Here is a 15,341-nt window from a genome sequence, read left to right on the forward strand (position 1 = left end):
GGACATTTCCGGATGACCGGTGGAGGAACTCAAGAAAAATGTCTTAAAACTTTAAAGATGGCGGAGATCCATATAAGATCTGGCAAAAAGAGACCATAAATCTAACACTAGAGGATCGGCGGCTGAGATGGAAGGAAGTTTTATTTTCAAGAGAGGGTGGTAGATAAGTGCAACAGCCTCCCAGTAGAAGTGGTAGAGGGTAATACAGTGAGGGGATTAAACATGCATGAGATAGACATACGGCTCCTGAATCTAAGACGAGACCAACGACTGATTAAGGTTTGAGTCGTTACAGCAGGAGAAACGGCGACTAGACGGGGGCCGGATGGGGGCCGATCTGCCGGCAGGTTCTGGGTTTCTGAATCAATTTGCAGTCAAGGGCAAAACACGCACACGGCCGAGGTCTAAAAGCTCTCGATGGGTATGTTCAATCCATGGGGGGGCACCGGGGGTCTATCTTACCTGTTAGCAGGTGTACCAACAGGGCAAGTAGAGCGACAGCGGCGGCTTTAGCCATCTTGATAATCCGGCAGTCTTCTCCGGGACGTAAAAGGTTCTTAAAACAAAGACCAACCGGAGAAATCTCACTTCTGCCTCGGTCACCTCAGAAGGAACCGAAAGCCCCCGATCTGCGTGAGCTCCGAGCTCATCCTATTAATCACCCAAAAAAAGGTTCCTTCTACCCCCCGACTGCACAAAACACCGGAAATAACACCATTTCTGGTCAAACATGAGCTCGAAACAACATTTTATTTACTTTCTTTTATTTGGCATTTATTTCCCCTGCTCTATTGGAAATAATTCTTTCATCGCGTAAAATCTGGTTTTACCATTATTTTTTGCTGCTGTTGTTATGGGATTAAACCTCCATAGGAAAGAATAAAATGGCAGATCTGCCGAGGTAGTAGAGGGGGCAATTAATGTTTTGTCCAAGTGGAACTGCCCCTTAATTGTCATGTGACACGAAACCCAAGCCCCGATACGCTGTTGCCATAGCCACTGAAAAATTTCCCCCCAAAATGACGGATCCCAGAGGGAGGACTTTTATCTCTAGAAACCCTGCATACGTCACGGCTAACGATGCAAGACGAGCCTCTCCTACAACAGGCCGTTTAGTAAATACGCCCATCCGGCCCGGAACCCACCGGAAGGTGGACTCCCAGCACAGCAGGTGCGGCCCATTAGTAGCCCCTGATCCTTGAGGGTTTATAAGGGCTGCTTGATTGAGGGTAAAAAGGGCAGATGAGAGGGGAAGATGACGAAGAGAAGGCGGAAGGTGAGTGCCGAGTGAGTGCCGAGTGAGTGCCGAGTGAGTGCCGAGTGAGTGCCGAGTGAGTGCCGAGTGAGTGCCGAGTGAGTGCTTCAGGTGGGACATTTAATGAAAGTTAAGATTTTAAGTCGATTCTGTCATATAAATCCAGCATGCGTTTATTTGGCTACTGAATTCCCAGGATGGCAAGTCATTTATCTGCTGAAATAAGAAATCAACTGAGAGACTGCTAGAGGCCCGACTTCAATGGGGAGGCTGAGCCTGATGGGAATTGTAGTCCTGGCTGTGAAATACCAGGACTCTGCTCTTGGGCTCCTGTAGTTGGCTATAATAATATATAATCGTTGGGTAGTTTAACTCCGAAATGTAATGGAAGGAAGTTTTACTTTATTGAGAGGGTAGGAGATAAGTGGAGCAGCCTCCCAGCAGAAGTGGTAGAGGCTACAAAGGAGGAGTGAGTGCTAGGGGTTTGTTCAATAAGTTTCCTATTTAAATGCCCCGAGATCCTCTTGCACGATAGCACTTTACATTAACAATGTGTTTGCCCCCCTTGCAGATAACCAGGAGACAGCCCCCTCCTGGCACAGAGGCGGTGAAGAAGTCTGACCAAGCGGAAGACGTCATCGTTGATGATGTAACGCGTCCTTCTACATCACAGGCCGGACCTCAAGAGGCCAATGGAGTGAGTGAGACGCCTGCGAGGTGCAGACCCAAGTCCCTGAGCCCCATAGAAGACGTCGAGCTCCTGGCCGAGTCCGGCACCGGTACAGAGGTTCTGTCCAGCAACCCACACAGGTACGAGGCGGTAGGTAAACCTGTCCTGAAAACGTATTGAGCACCTCCTGTGGGGTAAGCGGCGACGAAAATCGGGCTGATTGTAAAACCTCGAGATGCTGTTTCTTTACTGGGTCCTCATGTGACGTCGTTTAACGTATTTCCGCTTTCATAATCGTCACGGGAACCGCAGAGCAACCAGCCTTCTACAGGAGACTCGCGGTCCCAGCATGTGAGGCCAAGGTGGGCTTCCATATAGCACACGAGTCTCTCGCTGGACAATCCTGACCAACCGCAGTCTGTCCCTCAAAGGCTTAATCCCTCTGGAGGCTAAAGCTCTGTTTTCAGTGCACTTACTGTCTTATTTCATAAAGGGGACTCTATTTTTTTTTTTATTATTTCTAGTATCAGATTTAAAAACAAAAAAAGCCAAATATTTCAGTTTCCTTTCCCCCCAGTTGTAGTTTTTGCCCCATTATATGTTTTCGGGCAGCTGCATATCAGCCATTTGTTCTTGCGCTGTTATCTGAACTCTTTACGTATGGTAGACAATGCCTGTGGGAGACAATAGAATGACTGTGTCTTAATCACCCAGATGGACTCTCTGACTAATGGAAGTCTATGGAGGAACGGACTTCATTAGCATTGCTGTAAAGCTACTGAATGTTTATGTGAATATAAAATGTAAAGACACTAATGGGGTTCATTTAATACCCAAGTCCCAAGCTGCCTGGGGCAGTAACTGGCCCCACACTGACAGACCCCCTACAGGCAGAATTGCAGGGCTCCCGGTACATGCTGCTTCCTGTCCCGAGAACTACATTTCCCAACAGCCCCCGCGACACTCTGCTTAGGGGAGGCCGGTAACGGCAAGAACAAGAAAGGGGCGGGGTCTTTGTGAGGGACATGGCGGAAAGAGGAAATGAGGTTAGTGAGGGTATATTAAGCGGAGTGGTACCCGCGCCAGGGGCTTTAGGCTTATAATTGCCCCTCACACTCCGGTTCTGCCTCTGACCAGCTCTGTTTAACTCCTGGTTTGCCGTTTGCCCTTTCCTCTTCTTTACCACCTGTCTTGAAACTTAACCCATTCCTATCTAACTTCTCCTGCTGGCGTATCAAATCTGCCCCCTGCCCTGATAACTGCCCAGTCTGATTCCTAAATGTGTGGTTTTTACCACCCAGCTTTTGCCCCCTCAGGTCTTGCTGTGGCTTCAACTGTCATTTCTCTGTATTTAGTGACACCACAATGAATTTTTTTTTGGGGACAAATGGTGACTTTAAAATTTATTTATTTATTTTTTTAAATGTATCTTTGTGGCTCGGGGGGGGGGGGGGTTAGCCTCATGAAATGTAAGGAGAGCCGGCACTTATCAGTGATGCATTGGCACCTGACTGCATCTGCGCGTGTGATTGGCTGTCTGACGTGTAACATATACGATCAGTGACGCGGTACCGGACCACTTCACGCCTGGCACGCTATTGGCTGGAATAACCCCCATCGTCTCTGGTAGAAGCCAAAGTTATTTTTCCTCTGGTGTCGTAGTCCAGAAGCCAGGGGACTGTCTATCGAGATCATGTAGCATTCAGACGGGCTCCGGGGGGGGGGCAAATAGAGTATCTGCTGAGGCTGGGAATAAACAAAGCCATGTCCGCTCCGGGCTGAGGGTCTCTTGCTGTCTCACAGAATGGTAGAGCGGGGGGTCTCGCCAATATCTGCACTACTAATGTAGGTAAAAATGATGTGGACTCCGGCTTTAGCGAATAAGCACCCTGGTCTTTTGCCCGCGCCGGTCGTTCTGAGGATCTTCTGTTTCCATCCTTTAACCCGTTCTGTACTCGCAGAGTCCTGAGAGCAGCGACAGCGATGTAGCACTGGTGCGACCGCGGCACGTGAAACGCCGGCGGATACTGCCCGGCAACTTATCAGCTGCTGTGCCCGTCTACTCCAACAAGGTACCGTCGCTAACGTTACAAAAATGGGGGGGGGGGGGGGATCCTAAAAGTGCTTCAGGGGATTTTCTGTGTGCCGCGCGTTTTGGCTTAATGGTGACCTGTCGGCCGGGGGAACCGGACTAAATCCCTGGGGCTGTGTAGGGCCGGTGGGTTTGGCGGTCTGTGCTGTCGGATATGGGAGCTGATCGTCTCTCTCGCCGCAGGTGATCAGCTGTCTGAAGCTGCTTCCCAATGACACCAGCGCATTGACCCACATGGAGAAAGAGCTGCAGAGGATACAGGGCTCTGAAGGTGAGGATAACCAAACAATATGGCGCAGGGTCGCGGCGGCTCATGGAGAAACTGGTCTCCAACTTCATGGAGCGATCATAATCACACTTTCCCTTTCTCTTCTCTCTGTGCGCTGTTAAATGTCTTCCCCCAATGATCTATCTTGGGTATCTTCAGATCTGGAGAGCGAGGTAGTACCCGAGCCCCAACTCACTGCCCAAAAGTCTCCCGTCTACAGTTTTAGCGACTCTGAAGACGAAGCCAAGACTAACACAGAGCGATCCGGGTTGGAATGTCAAAGGTAATACTCTTTACGAGTGTTCTGGCTGCAGTAAAAAAAAAAAAAACCTAAAAAAACCCAGTTTCCTTATGTTTGTTTCGTAGAATTCGTGATGCGTCTCCCTCGCCGCCCCCCACACCAGAAGTCGCGGCTCACAGACGAGGTCGTGCGTATCATAAGATAAGGTACGGCCGCGACGTCTGCATCCTGTGCCGTTCTCATTAAAACGCAACAAACCCCAGCCGCGGAGGCTTGTAGGGGGGTGTTTGTGGTTCTGGTGGCACTGCTACTTTAAACTGAGATGTAGGGGTATTGCTTATTGACCCTTTATTCACAGCAGCCCTGCAAACTAACCCCGAGGGGAGTGAAATGGGGCATCTAGGAGTAGGGGGTGGCCATGAGATCCACTATGAAAATAAAGGAGGGTAAGAAGCATTAAGGTATAGGTGGGAGTCTCTCTGCTTCCTAACATTCTCTAATAAGATGATACAGGACATGCCTACAGGTCGTCGCACTTATATCCAATGTTATATATTATATAAGTATTGAGTGTTTTTAGATGTAGGCTCTTCTGTCTGTAGCCTTCAAATAATTACAGCTTCTAGTAATACTTTAGCTGGAAGGTCGGCTTGTAATAGAAGAACCCGATATCTATGCAGAGTTCCTTTACAAGCTGTGGTCCAGGTGACCATCGGAACCGATCCATCTCATGGAACCTCCATTAGGCTTCCAAGGAGACTTGGGGTACAATTGGCCAACTCCTACAATAGAAAGGTGGTGATTTTCATAGCTGTCTTTACCGAGAGCTACTAACCCGGTTGTCATGGTAACCAGCCACTCATCTGGCTGAGGAGGAATAATGAGATTGCTCAATGGGCGTTTGTTCTTTTATTTTGACTTGGTGGCTGTCGAGTGAACGATGTGAATGTTTGGTGGTCGCGCAGACTCTACTCGAGTGCGAACTCTCGCGGTAACTTTAATGGCTGCCTCTCAGGCCTGTGATGCGGAGATCATGGTTTATTTTCTTCAGGGAGGTCGATGCCCAGCTGAAGGACTTGGGAACCGTCCTGTCTCCGTCACGCAAGTCTCTGGCTGAAGAGACGGACGTGATCCTGGTAGACAGCAGCCCCGCTCCAGAGATCACCCTGAAAGTGCGCAGGAGAGGAGAAGTCTTCAGGATTAACATGCGAACGGTGAGCTGGTGGGCCGGTTCGGCTTAGAATGGTCATAAAGTAATCTATGGGAGCCGAGATTTTACCTCTTATTTCTTGTACTTGATAAACGCAGCTTAGACGGTGTGGGTGAGTTAGTGGGATTTTTATTTAATTTCCCCCTTTAACCCCTTGATGACAATTGCCGGTCCGGGCACATCACGGAAAAACATGTCGTTAACGACAAATGACGTGCCAGGACAGTCATTTGTTAAAACGGGTAAAAGGTTCTGCCTCGAGGCATTCAGCAACGCCATGATCGGAATCGGGGGGCCATGTCTGGCCCCTCCCCGGGGCGTCAACATCCGCCATACAATGTATGGCGGCGGACGCCTGTTTTAAAAGCGTTTAGGAGGCGATCAACAATCACCTCCTAAACTCAAATGGTGTCGCTGGAATGCCTCGATCAGGAGGCATCCAGCGACACCAAACACTTACCTCTTGATGGACGCGGCCGCAGCTGCCGGTGATCTTCGCCATCAGCAAGATGGCGGCGGCCCGGGGGAAAAAAATAATAAAGACGAAAAAGTTCGCTAGACTGTCTCCTGACCCTCTAGAGAACTCTGGCTCCACTTGCAGGTTGAATACAGGTACTGCATTCAACCATGCAAGTCAATGGAGCCCAGCTTTCTAATCACAGTGTGATTAGGAAAAAAAAAATTAAAAATAAAATAAAATTAATAATCATTAGAAAAAAAAATAGTAAAAAACCAGTTAAATGTAAAAATAATTTCCCTCTGATGTCACTATCAGGGGAACCTTCAAGTTGAAAAAAAATGTTTGTTTTAAAAAAGACAAAAAAAAAAATAAAATATATATATATATATATATATATATATATATATATATAAAATATATTTTTGTGAGCAAGTCCTAAAATTGGCACATTAGCTTAAAACAATTCTCGCATGGAAAGAGTTAAAATACTGGCATATTAAATGCCCATGGGGGTGTCTACTTTTAAAAAATTTATGATTTGATGGGGTAAATTGAATTGGCCGGGTTGAACAATGTCCCAATTAACACGGGGGGGGGGGGGGGGGGGGGGGAAGGATGGCCACACATCTAATTTCCAATTAGAAAAATGCACACGTACCAAATGTGGCCTTTTAGTTCCCCCCCCACAAAAAATGACAAACCCATGCATGTGGGATATCACTGTACTCAGGAGATGTTGCTGAACACATATTGGGGTGTCGTGTGACAGCGGCATATACCAGGAGCTGTAAATTCATACATAACATAGGTGTGTGTGTGGGGAAAAATACACACACAAAAATACTACTGCAAACTTTGAAAAAATGCTGGTGGTAAAATGTGTGCATGCAAAGAGTTAAAATACCCTGGGGTGTCTAGTTTTCAAAAATATATGGTTTTATTGGGCACACTGAAATGGTCTGGCTCAAAGATGTACCAAATAGGGCATGGGCAGTGGATCCCCAAATGCCAAAGTTCAACATTGAAAATGTGCATGCCCCAAATGTGGCCCTTTTGCCCCCAAACAGCCAGGCAAAATCATTCATGTGAGGTATCGCTGTACTCAGGAGATGTTGCTGAACACATATTCGGGTGTTTTATGATAGTGACATATACCAGAACCTGTTTATTCATACCTAAAGTAAAGTGTGTGAAAAAACAAATGCAAAAAAAAATGACTACCATAAAGTTTGACAAAGGCTGATGGTAGAATTAGTGCTTGGAAAGGGTTAAAATACTAGCATTTGGAATACCCTGGGCTGTCTAGTTTTCAAAAATATATGACTTGATGGGGTAAATTGCATTGGCCGGCTTCAAAGATACCTGAAATGGCACATGGGGGAAGAATTACCAGATTTGGAAAAAATGGCTTTGAAATAGCAAAACGCTACCTGTACTTATTGCCCCATAATGTGTAGAAAAAAGCAAAAAAACATTGGGTATTTCTAAACTCAGGACAAATAGTAGAATCTATTTAGCAGGTTTTTTTTATTACCTTTTATAGATGAGTAAAAGATTTTTCAACTAAAAGTTAGAAACAGTCATTTTTTCACCATATTTTATACTTTTTTTACTAGTAAATAATATGATACAATCAAAACAATGTCATCTAAAGAAAGCCCTTCTTGTCCTGAAAAAAACAATATCTAATGTGTGTGGGTTCAGTAAACGGGAAAGAAGAAAATTACAGCTAAACACGAGCAGCGCAGAAATGTTAAAACGGCCATTGTCACGAAGGGTACAAAAAGTAAAACCAGCCTTTGTCACGAAGGGTACAAAAAGTAAAATCAGCCTTTGTCACGAAGGGGTTAAAGAATTGTATATTGAGGGTCTTATGTTGCCCGCAGAATCTGTATTTTGGCATGAAGGCTTATGCATTAAATTCATTATTTAAGAGAGAGCCGCTGCAGAGGCTCGTGGAGGCGATGGCCTCTCAGCTGAAGGTCGAGCCATCTCAGATCCTCCTCCTGCTGAGAGATGAGGAACTTGATACGACCGAGACCCCTCAATCGCTCCACCTGACGGTGGCCGACATCATTGGTAAGAGAATGACGGCCGTTCCCTAAACATTCCACATCTCTGGATTGTTAGATTTAAGAAGTTTGGATGAAAGATAATGCTTTTGACCTTTTGTGTCTCCAGACTGCATGGTGCTCTCTGCTTCTGATGGGCAAGATCCTGATCAGGAGGGCAAGATCTGCCTCAAGGTTCAGGGCAAGGAGAAGGAGTCCCACCTTAGTGTCTTTGTTCAGAAGGTGAGATACTTAAACAAAGACGATTCGTGGTGGATTGAGGGATGCTTGAAGAAAAAATGTTCTACAGGGAAGTGAACTCATGAGCTTTGCCTACTTGGACCCTTAGCAATACTTTTACCCAAAGTGGGGACAGAAAATGTTTGATTCATGTAGAGTTAAAACCTTATTGGAACCATTATGGCTTTAACCAAGCTATGCAGCCGACGCTCGTAAAGCCCCTAACGCTGCACAGCAAGATTCCAGCCTTTTCTGGCCAGCAAAGTTCCCAAACCAGGGACAATGTATAGGCTAGGTAGCCTCCTTGATCTAGTAACTTTAGGCTTGCTCTAGTCTGGTTTGGTGGTCTGCGGAGCCCAGCGAGTATCTCCCGGTATTGTGCGGATTGATGGCTGTATTGTCAGGAATGTTACTGGGTGATTTTATCCTTTTGTTATTTTTTTTGTAGACTGAACCCCTGCAGTCCTTAATGGATCAGTACATGGCTGCCATGGGTCTCCCTAAGAAAACCAAGATCTCCTTCATCTTTGAAGGCCAGAAGCTGAAAGGGAAGAGCACAGCCGAGGAGCTCGAGCTAGAGACTGATGACATCATAGAGGTTTGGTTATGAGAGCATACATTGTTTCCAAAGACTCTCTTGCTGGTGGCCAGCTGGTCTGAGGACCGAGTTGGCCCCGGGCACCACCTCAGTCTCTACACGGAGCAAACGCAAAGCTGTGTGAGGAGACTTCTTCCACCGCTACGGGCCTCTTCCGCGCTTCAGAAAATCCTCAGGGCTGAACACGCTAGCCTTCTGCGCCTTCTGTTTTTGAGCTGGTGGCAGATAACGCCTCGCGTAATAACGCTCTATTTATTGACCGGTCTGGCATGGACTCTGCAGCGCTGCCGTTTTACCCACTTTCTATAAATTTATATTTTTGTTATCTGCTTTATACGTGCTGCTGTCTATAAGAGTCTAACAAACCCCCCCCCCCCCCCCACACAGACTTATTCCATAATCTGTATAATTGTGTATTAATAATAAAAAGGCTGCTAATGAGCTGTTCCAGCTCCCGTCTGGTTGCGTTTGTATGTTTGGGGGGGGGGTTTGCGGTAGCGTGCGTTCTTTTTGGTAGGTGGTAAAAGTCTGTCCTTTAGTTGAGGCTAAAAGATTACCGTCATGGCTGACGCCAAGGCCTGAGTAAGAAGCGGGGTCAGGTGTCTAATATTTTTAAAAGGCTATCGCCCCCCCCCCCCCATTGTAACTTCCCATTTCTTTATCTAAAAGGTAGCCGAGTGTCAGCCGCTGCTCCTGTGTTACTGATATGGGTATTTTTATTTGGATGTTACCCTCCCCCCCTACAGTATTTTAATATCACCCCGGACCAGTTCCCCTATTGCTAGATTCCCTCATATGTACCATGTAGACGTGTTCAGAGATAGGAGAGAATTTTTTCTTTTCTTTTCTATAAGTGCCTTTTTATTCATTGTAAAACCCCCCAAAACATATTTAGGCGGAGAGCGGCGGCGGCAGAATGTCGTCATCCTTTGGTACCAGCTTTCCGCTCAGGACGACTCCGAACGCGTCTCTGAGAACGGCGGGGATCTCCTCGTCCGTCAGCTCCCGGGTGGTCTTGACGGCGCTTCCGTCGGGTTGGATCTGGGTGGTGATGAGCCTGCGGCCCAGGTACGTCACCCTCCCGCGGGGCAGCTGCAAAGAGCAGAGGGACTTGCAGAAGAACAGGGAGCTGGGTGAGGTCTGGTGATACTCGCACATCCCCTGGAACTCCTCGAAGCGACGCTCCTGGAGGGTGAACTTATAAAGGCTTCTCCAACCATCGCCTTCCTTCGTCTCCAAGAACCACTGGTCCTGCTCCACCCGGAGCCGAAGCCGACAGCCGTCCTGCTCCTCTTCCCACCCCGACTCTAACGGGAACGGCGTCCTGATGCCCTCGCCAAACCCGACGTCGCAAAGCCACCGCCGGCCCTCCAGCTCCACCGTCAGGATCATGTGGTCGTAGGGTGGGCCGTACGCTCCGGTGGTCTTGTTTCGGACCCTGGCGGAGAGGATCCGTGGTTTGTACCCCAATACTTGAAGCACCCAGAGGAAGAGGCCGTTGTTCTCGCAGCAGAAGCCCCCGCGCCGCCGCGCCACGATCTTTTCATAGAGGAGAGCCGGGTCCAGGACGATTTTCTCCCCGCTGTGGATGCTGAGGCTCTCGAACGGGACGGAGAGGACGTGCTGGCGATGTAGTTGGCGCAAGGCGGCGACAGACGGCGCGGGGCTGGTGGCCGCAACCCCGATCCGCTCAAGATAGGCGTTTATATCCATTCCTGCAAAATAAAACTCTTAAGAATTTCCTGCTTTTGGCATAATTTTAATTTATTTTTTTCTGTAAAATTGGGTGATAAGAAAACATGGATCCAGCCAGATTAACCCACGAGAAAAATGATGGAGTCTTTGCAGACCTCAGATGTCTCTTTCTTGTTATTTGTTGGCCGCAAGAATGGCGAGTAAAAATTCTCAATAAAAAGACTTGAGTGGTAGATTTGGTGTCGTTAATGGACAGATGATTGGTGTTCAAATATTTTTATTATCGCTATTAAAGGTATGCGGTGCCCAAAATAGCTTTAGTCTTCCCTCACTGTATTACCCTCTACCACTTCTGCTGGGAGGCTGTTCCATTTATCTACCACCCTCTCAGTAAATCCTTCCGTTCCATCTCAGTCTCTGACTCTCTTGTTGTAATTTTTCTCCACCTTTGAAATAAATTCCCTCCTGTACTTTATTAGATCCCTTGATTTTTAAATGTCTCTCCCTCATCATGTCTGTCTTCTCTCCCCTTAACTCTCCCCCATCCCTTCTCTCCTTGTCTCTCTCTCCCATCCCTTCTCACTCTTCTCTCCCCGACGCTCTCTCCTATCATGCCTCTCCCTGTCTCTCTCCACCATCCTTTCTCTCCTCTCCCAGGCATATACCCTTTATGTACCACTGTGTCAGTTTTGATATTATTGGACATTTTCTCTCCCCCCACGATTGTAACAGCGCTACGGACTCTGCCGGCGATATATAAATCACCGGAATGAAATGAATTCTTCCTGGAGGATAGTTTGCAGTTAAAGGGCTTTCGGAAGTTTAATAAATAACCGCAGTCGGCCCAACAATCGCTGAAAGGGTTAAAAAGGTGCAATTAACGGGGAGGTGTATTGCTTCTGCCCTGGCGTTAAAGGGTTAACAGAGCGGCCGGCCGGCGGTTCGGGTTCACATATAATCCGCCGACAGACAGCTTTGGCCACCTACCTTCCAGCCTGAACCAGGAAGCCAGCGAGGAGCCACGTGACCCGGCTGGACTCTGTAACATGAGACGCAGGAAGGCGGGGAGAGGAACATACATACCATATACATTATTATTACATACTGTGTTATATAGCGCCACCATACGCCACAGCGCTGTATTCAATAGTTACAGCAGGAGAATCACTAGAGAGTCAGAGGCTGCGATGGAATGGTGGTAGATAAGTGGAACAGCCTCCCAGCAGAAGTGGTAGAGGGTAATACAGTGAGGGTATTAAACATGCATGGGATAGACGTACGGCTCCCGAATTTAATACGGAGAAACAATTAGATGGGGGCCCAATATGTGGAGACCCCCACCACCACCTTACCTTCTAGGAAGCTGATCCCTGCGCACACAACTATGGATTTTATCCCTTTGTGCAAAGTTCATATAATTTATCACTGAGGAGCGCGTCTGGATACAAAACCGTTCAAACTTTATTACACAGATCACGGGGAACGTTCTGAACAACAGATAAGAATAAGCAAGAAGGGTCTAGATATATGAGATAAGTGGAGCAGCCTCCCAGCAGAAGTGGTAGAGGGTAATACAGTGAGGGCATTAAACATGCATGGGATAGACATACGGCTCCTGAATCTAAGACGAGACCGACGACTGATTAAGGTTTGAGTCTTTACAGCAGGAGAAACGGGCGACTAGATGGGGGCCGGATGGGGGCCGATAGAGCCGGGAATCTCAGCCTCTTCCTGATGCGAAGAATGAGCCTGAAAAATATACTCAATGTTATATTTCTGTCCCTAAAATGTTTTAGAGGTTTTAAAAAAAAGCATTAATTACTCACCTTATATCTCAGCCGTTCGGTTGAATTTGGCGCCAACTAAAAGTGAGCTCTGTGCTGCGCGGCTGCAGAGACGGAAGCAACCATTCAAATAACAGAACAGGAGAACCCCCAGCGCTGTATACAGTAATATAACCCCCAGCGCTGTATACAGTAATATAACCCCCAGCGCTGTATACAGTAATATAACCCCCAGCGCTGTATACAGTAATATAACCCCCAGCACTGTATACAGTAATATAACCCCCCAGCGCTGTATACAGTAATATAACCCCCAGCACTGTATACAGTAATATAACCCCCAGCGCTGTATACAGTAATATAACCCCCAGCGCTGTATACAGTAATATAACCCCCCAGCGCTGTATACAGTAATATAACCCCCAGCACTGTATACAGTAATATAACCCCCAGCGCTGTATACAGTAATATAACCCCCCCAGCACTGTATACAGTAATATAACCCCCCAGCGCTGTATACAGTAATATAACCCCCAGCACTGTATACAGTAATATAACCCCCAGCGCTGTATACAGTAATAACCCCCAGCGCTGTATACAGTAATATAACCCCCAGCGCTGTATACAGTAATATAACCCCCCAGTGCTGTATACAGTAATATAACCCCCAGCGCTGTATACAGTAATATAACCCCCAGCGCTGTATACAGTAATAACCCCCAGCGCTGTATACAGTAATATAACCCCCAGCGCTGTATACAGTAATATAACCCCCCAGTGCTGTATACAGTAATATAACCCCCAGCGCTGTATACAGTAATATAACCCCCAGCACTGTATACAGTAATATAACTCCCAGCACTGTATACAGTAATATAACCCCCCAGCGCTGTATACAGTAATATAACCCCCAGCCCTGTATACAGTAATATAACCCCCCAGCACTGTATACAGTAATATAACCCCCCCAGCGCTGTATACAGTAATATAACCCCCAGCACTGTATACAGTAATATAACCCCCAGCGCTGTATACAGTAATATAACCCCCCCAGCGCTGGTTCGTTTGCTTCTCAGGTGGACTGAACTCAGCAGAGCCCAACTCACCTGAACCAATGGGCGGCCATTTCTGCATCCCTACGAACGCCAACCCCTGCATCGAAAGAGAAGACAGAGGCTCCTGTTGGCACAATGTGTGAGTTCTAGGCTATCTCGGATAGATAATGTATCGTATAATGTCGCTTCTCTATACTGGCTTTATTATATAGGATATATATGTTATCTGTTGCATGGAATGAAAGAAGTTACTCTGTATATAGAAGGCATTCCCGGCTCGGTCACAGAGCTTCCTGAAGGCCACCCCTACTGTTTGGGGTACATTTAGGTAACATACGTCCCGATGATAGCATCTATCCGTGTCCTTTATATATATACAATAATGACATGCAGGGGTCTCGCACCTCTCAGGTATCTCTGCCCCACCAGCCGCTGGGCGCCCGGATACCCCAGGTGGGCGTAGAAGTGGGCGACGCGGAAGTGGAAATTCTCGTAATAAATCCATATGTAGAAAATCAGGAAGACGGAGCAGCAAAGAGCCAGGAGCTGGGGGGAGGGCAGAATCAGAACGGGGCAAGCTAACCTGATACCCCTTAATAAAGGGCCTATGCCATAGCTCCCAAGCCTCCCTATTTAGTTTAGCCAGTCCCTTTCTGTGCCTCTTTCCCCCCCTGTGCCCCCTTTCTTCCCTCGATGCCCCTCTTCCTTTCCCTAGTACACGTCTTTCTTCCCCTGGTACCCCTATTTCCTCCCCTGTACCCCCTTTCTTCCCCTGTACTCCCTTTCTTCAACTGTACTCCTCTTTCCTCCCCTGTGCCCCCTTTCTTCCCCTGTACTCCTCTTTCCTCCCCTGTGCCCCTTTTCTTCCCCTGTGCTTCTCTTTCCTCCCCTGTGCCCTCCTTTCTTCCCCTGGTACCGCTCTTTCCTCCCCTGGTACCCCTCACACACTTACCTCCCACCTGTCCCATCCCAGACGTCCGTTCTTGGCCCCCGTCTCCGCTCTCCCCTTCCGATTGCGCATCCCGTCTTAATGTTTTTAACTCCCCACCAGCCCTCAGCATTTATAGAGCAGCCTCCATACCTCCAGCCCACCGCCGGCCCTCCTGGACCATTGTCCTGAGATAACAGCTGTGTCTGTGTGATAAGCCGTATCTTGCAGCGACACGCGTGGCCCTCTTTGTATTAGCGTCCTCATTGAGAGAGAGACTTATGTGACCGCCATTCACTCGCATGCGATGCGATACATCATTGTTAGATCAGATAGGATTATTACGCCGCCGGCTGCCGGGGGCAACAAGCGCAAAACACGGCTTGCAGAGAAAAAAAAGTCATAATAGTGATTTTTATTATCATATTATTATTACTATTATTGTTATATTTTATGTATATTATTATTGTTACTATTAATACTATTATTATATATTTTATGTATTATATTTTATTATCATTATTATTATTGTATTAATATTATTATTATACTTATATTATTATTATTTATTATTATTATTCATACAAACCCCGCAGAATGTATAAACCATACAATTTATACACCCTATCTATCCTCATAGGGATCAGTCTGGATCAGAGTTGTGGGGATGGGAATCCTCCGCCACCCAGCTGCTGCCTGGCAGCTGCCGTTATAGGGCCAGGGGGAGGGGCTGTGTACGTGACGTAATGGTGGGCAGGTCAGGGAGTCACGTGGAGGTCACATGACCTAATCAA

General features: G+C 47.2%; 2 protein-coding genes across 2 annotated transcripts; one reads left to right on the forward strand and one right to left on the reverse strand.

Annotated features, from left to right (window-relative positions):
• Positions 1–1,255: 1,255 nt before the first annotated feature.
• On the forward strand, positions 1,256–9,097 carry LOC149285692 (NFATC2-interacting protein-like). The gene is made up of 10 exons (XM_089494793.1): positions 1,256–1,276; positions 1,827–2,075; positions 3,887–3,997; positions 4,201–4,288; positions 4,445–4,553; positions 4,652–4,732; positions 5,578–5,740; positions 8,131–8,275; positions 8,378–8,490; positions 8,936–9,097. Exons 1-10 carry the CDS (start codon positions 1,256–1,258, stop codon positions 9,095–9,097), a joined length of 1,242 nt encoding a protein of 413 aa, XP_089350919.1.
• An 879-nt stretch (positions 9,098–9,976) lies between these two features.
• On the reverse strand, positions 9,977–10,798 carry LOC149285693 (arylamine N-acetyltransferase 2-like). The gene has a single exon (XM_089494794.1). It carries the CDS (start codon positions 10,796–10,798, stop codon positions 9,977–9,979), a length of 822 nt encoding a protein of 273 aa, XP_089350920.1.
• Between the last annotated feature and the right edge of the window lie 4,543 nt (positions 10,799–15,341).

This window comes from Sceloporus occidentalis, unplaced genomic scaffold (assembly GCF_023333645.1).
Source record: "Sceloporus occidentalis isolate IW3139 unplaced genomic scaffold, rSceOcc1.0.p SCAF_76, whole genome shotgun sequence".
In the NCBI taxonomy this organism is placed as follows: Eukaryota; Metazoa; Chordata; class Lepidosauria; order Squamata; family Phrynosomatidae; genus Sceloporus; species Sceloporus occidentalis.

What these genes read in the sequence shown, in the direction of transcription:
- LOC149285692 (XM_089494793.1), top strand. Translation starts at nt 1,256, where the DNA reads ATGACGAAGAGAAGGCGGAAG. An exon ending in GAGGATACAGGGCTCTGAAG is followed by an intron (nt 4,289 to 4,444) that starts GTGAGGATAACC and finishes GGGTATCTTCAG; the next exon opens with ATCTGGAGAGCGAGGTAGTA. An exon ending in TCAGGATTAACATGCGAACG is followed by an intron (nt 5,741 to 8,130) that starts GTGAGCTGGTGG and finishes TCATTATTTAAG; the next exon opens with AGAGAGCCGCTGCAGAGGCT.
- LOC149285693 (XM_089494794.1), bottom strand. Translation starts at nt 10,798, where the DNA reads ATGGATATAAACGCCTATCTTGAGCGGATCGGGGTTGCGGCCACCAGC.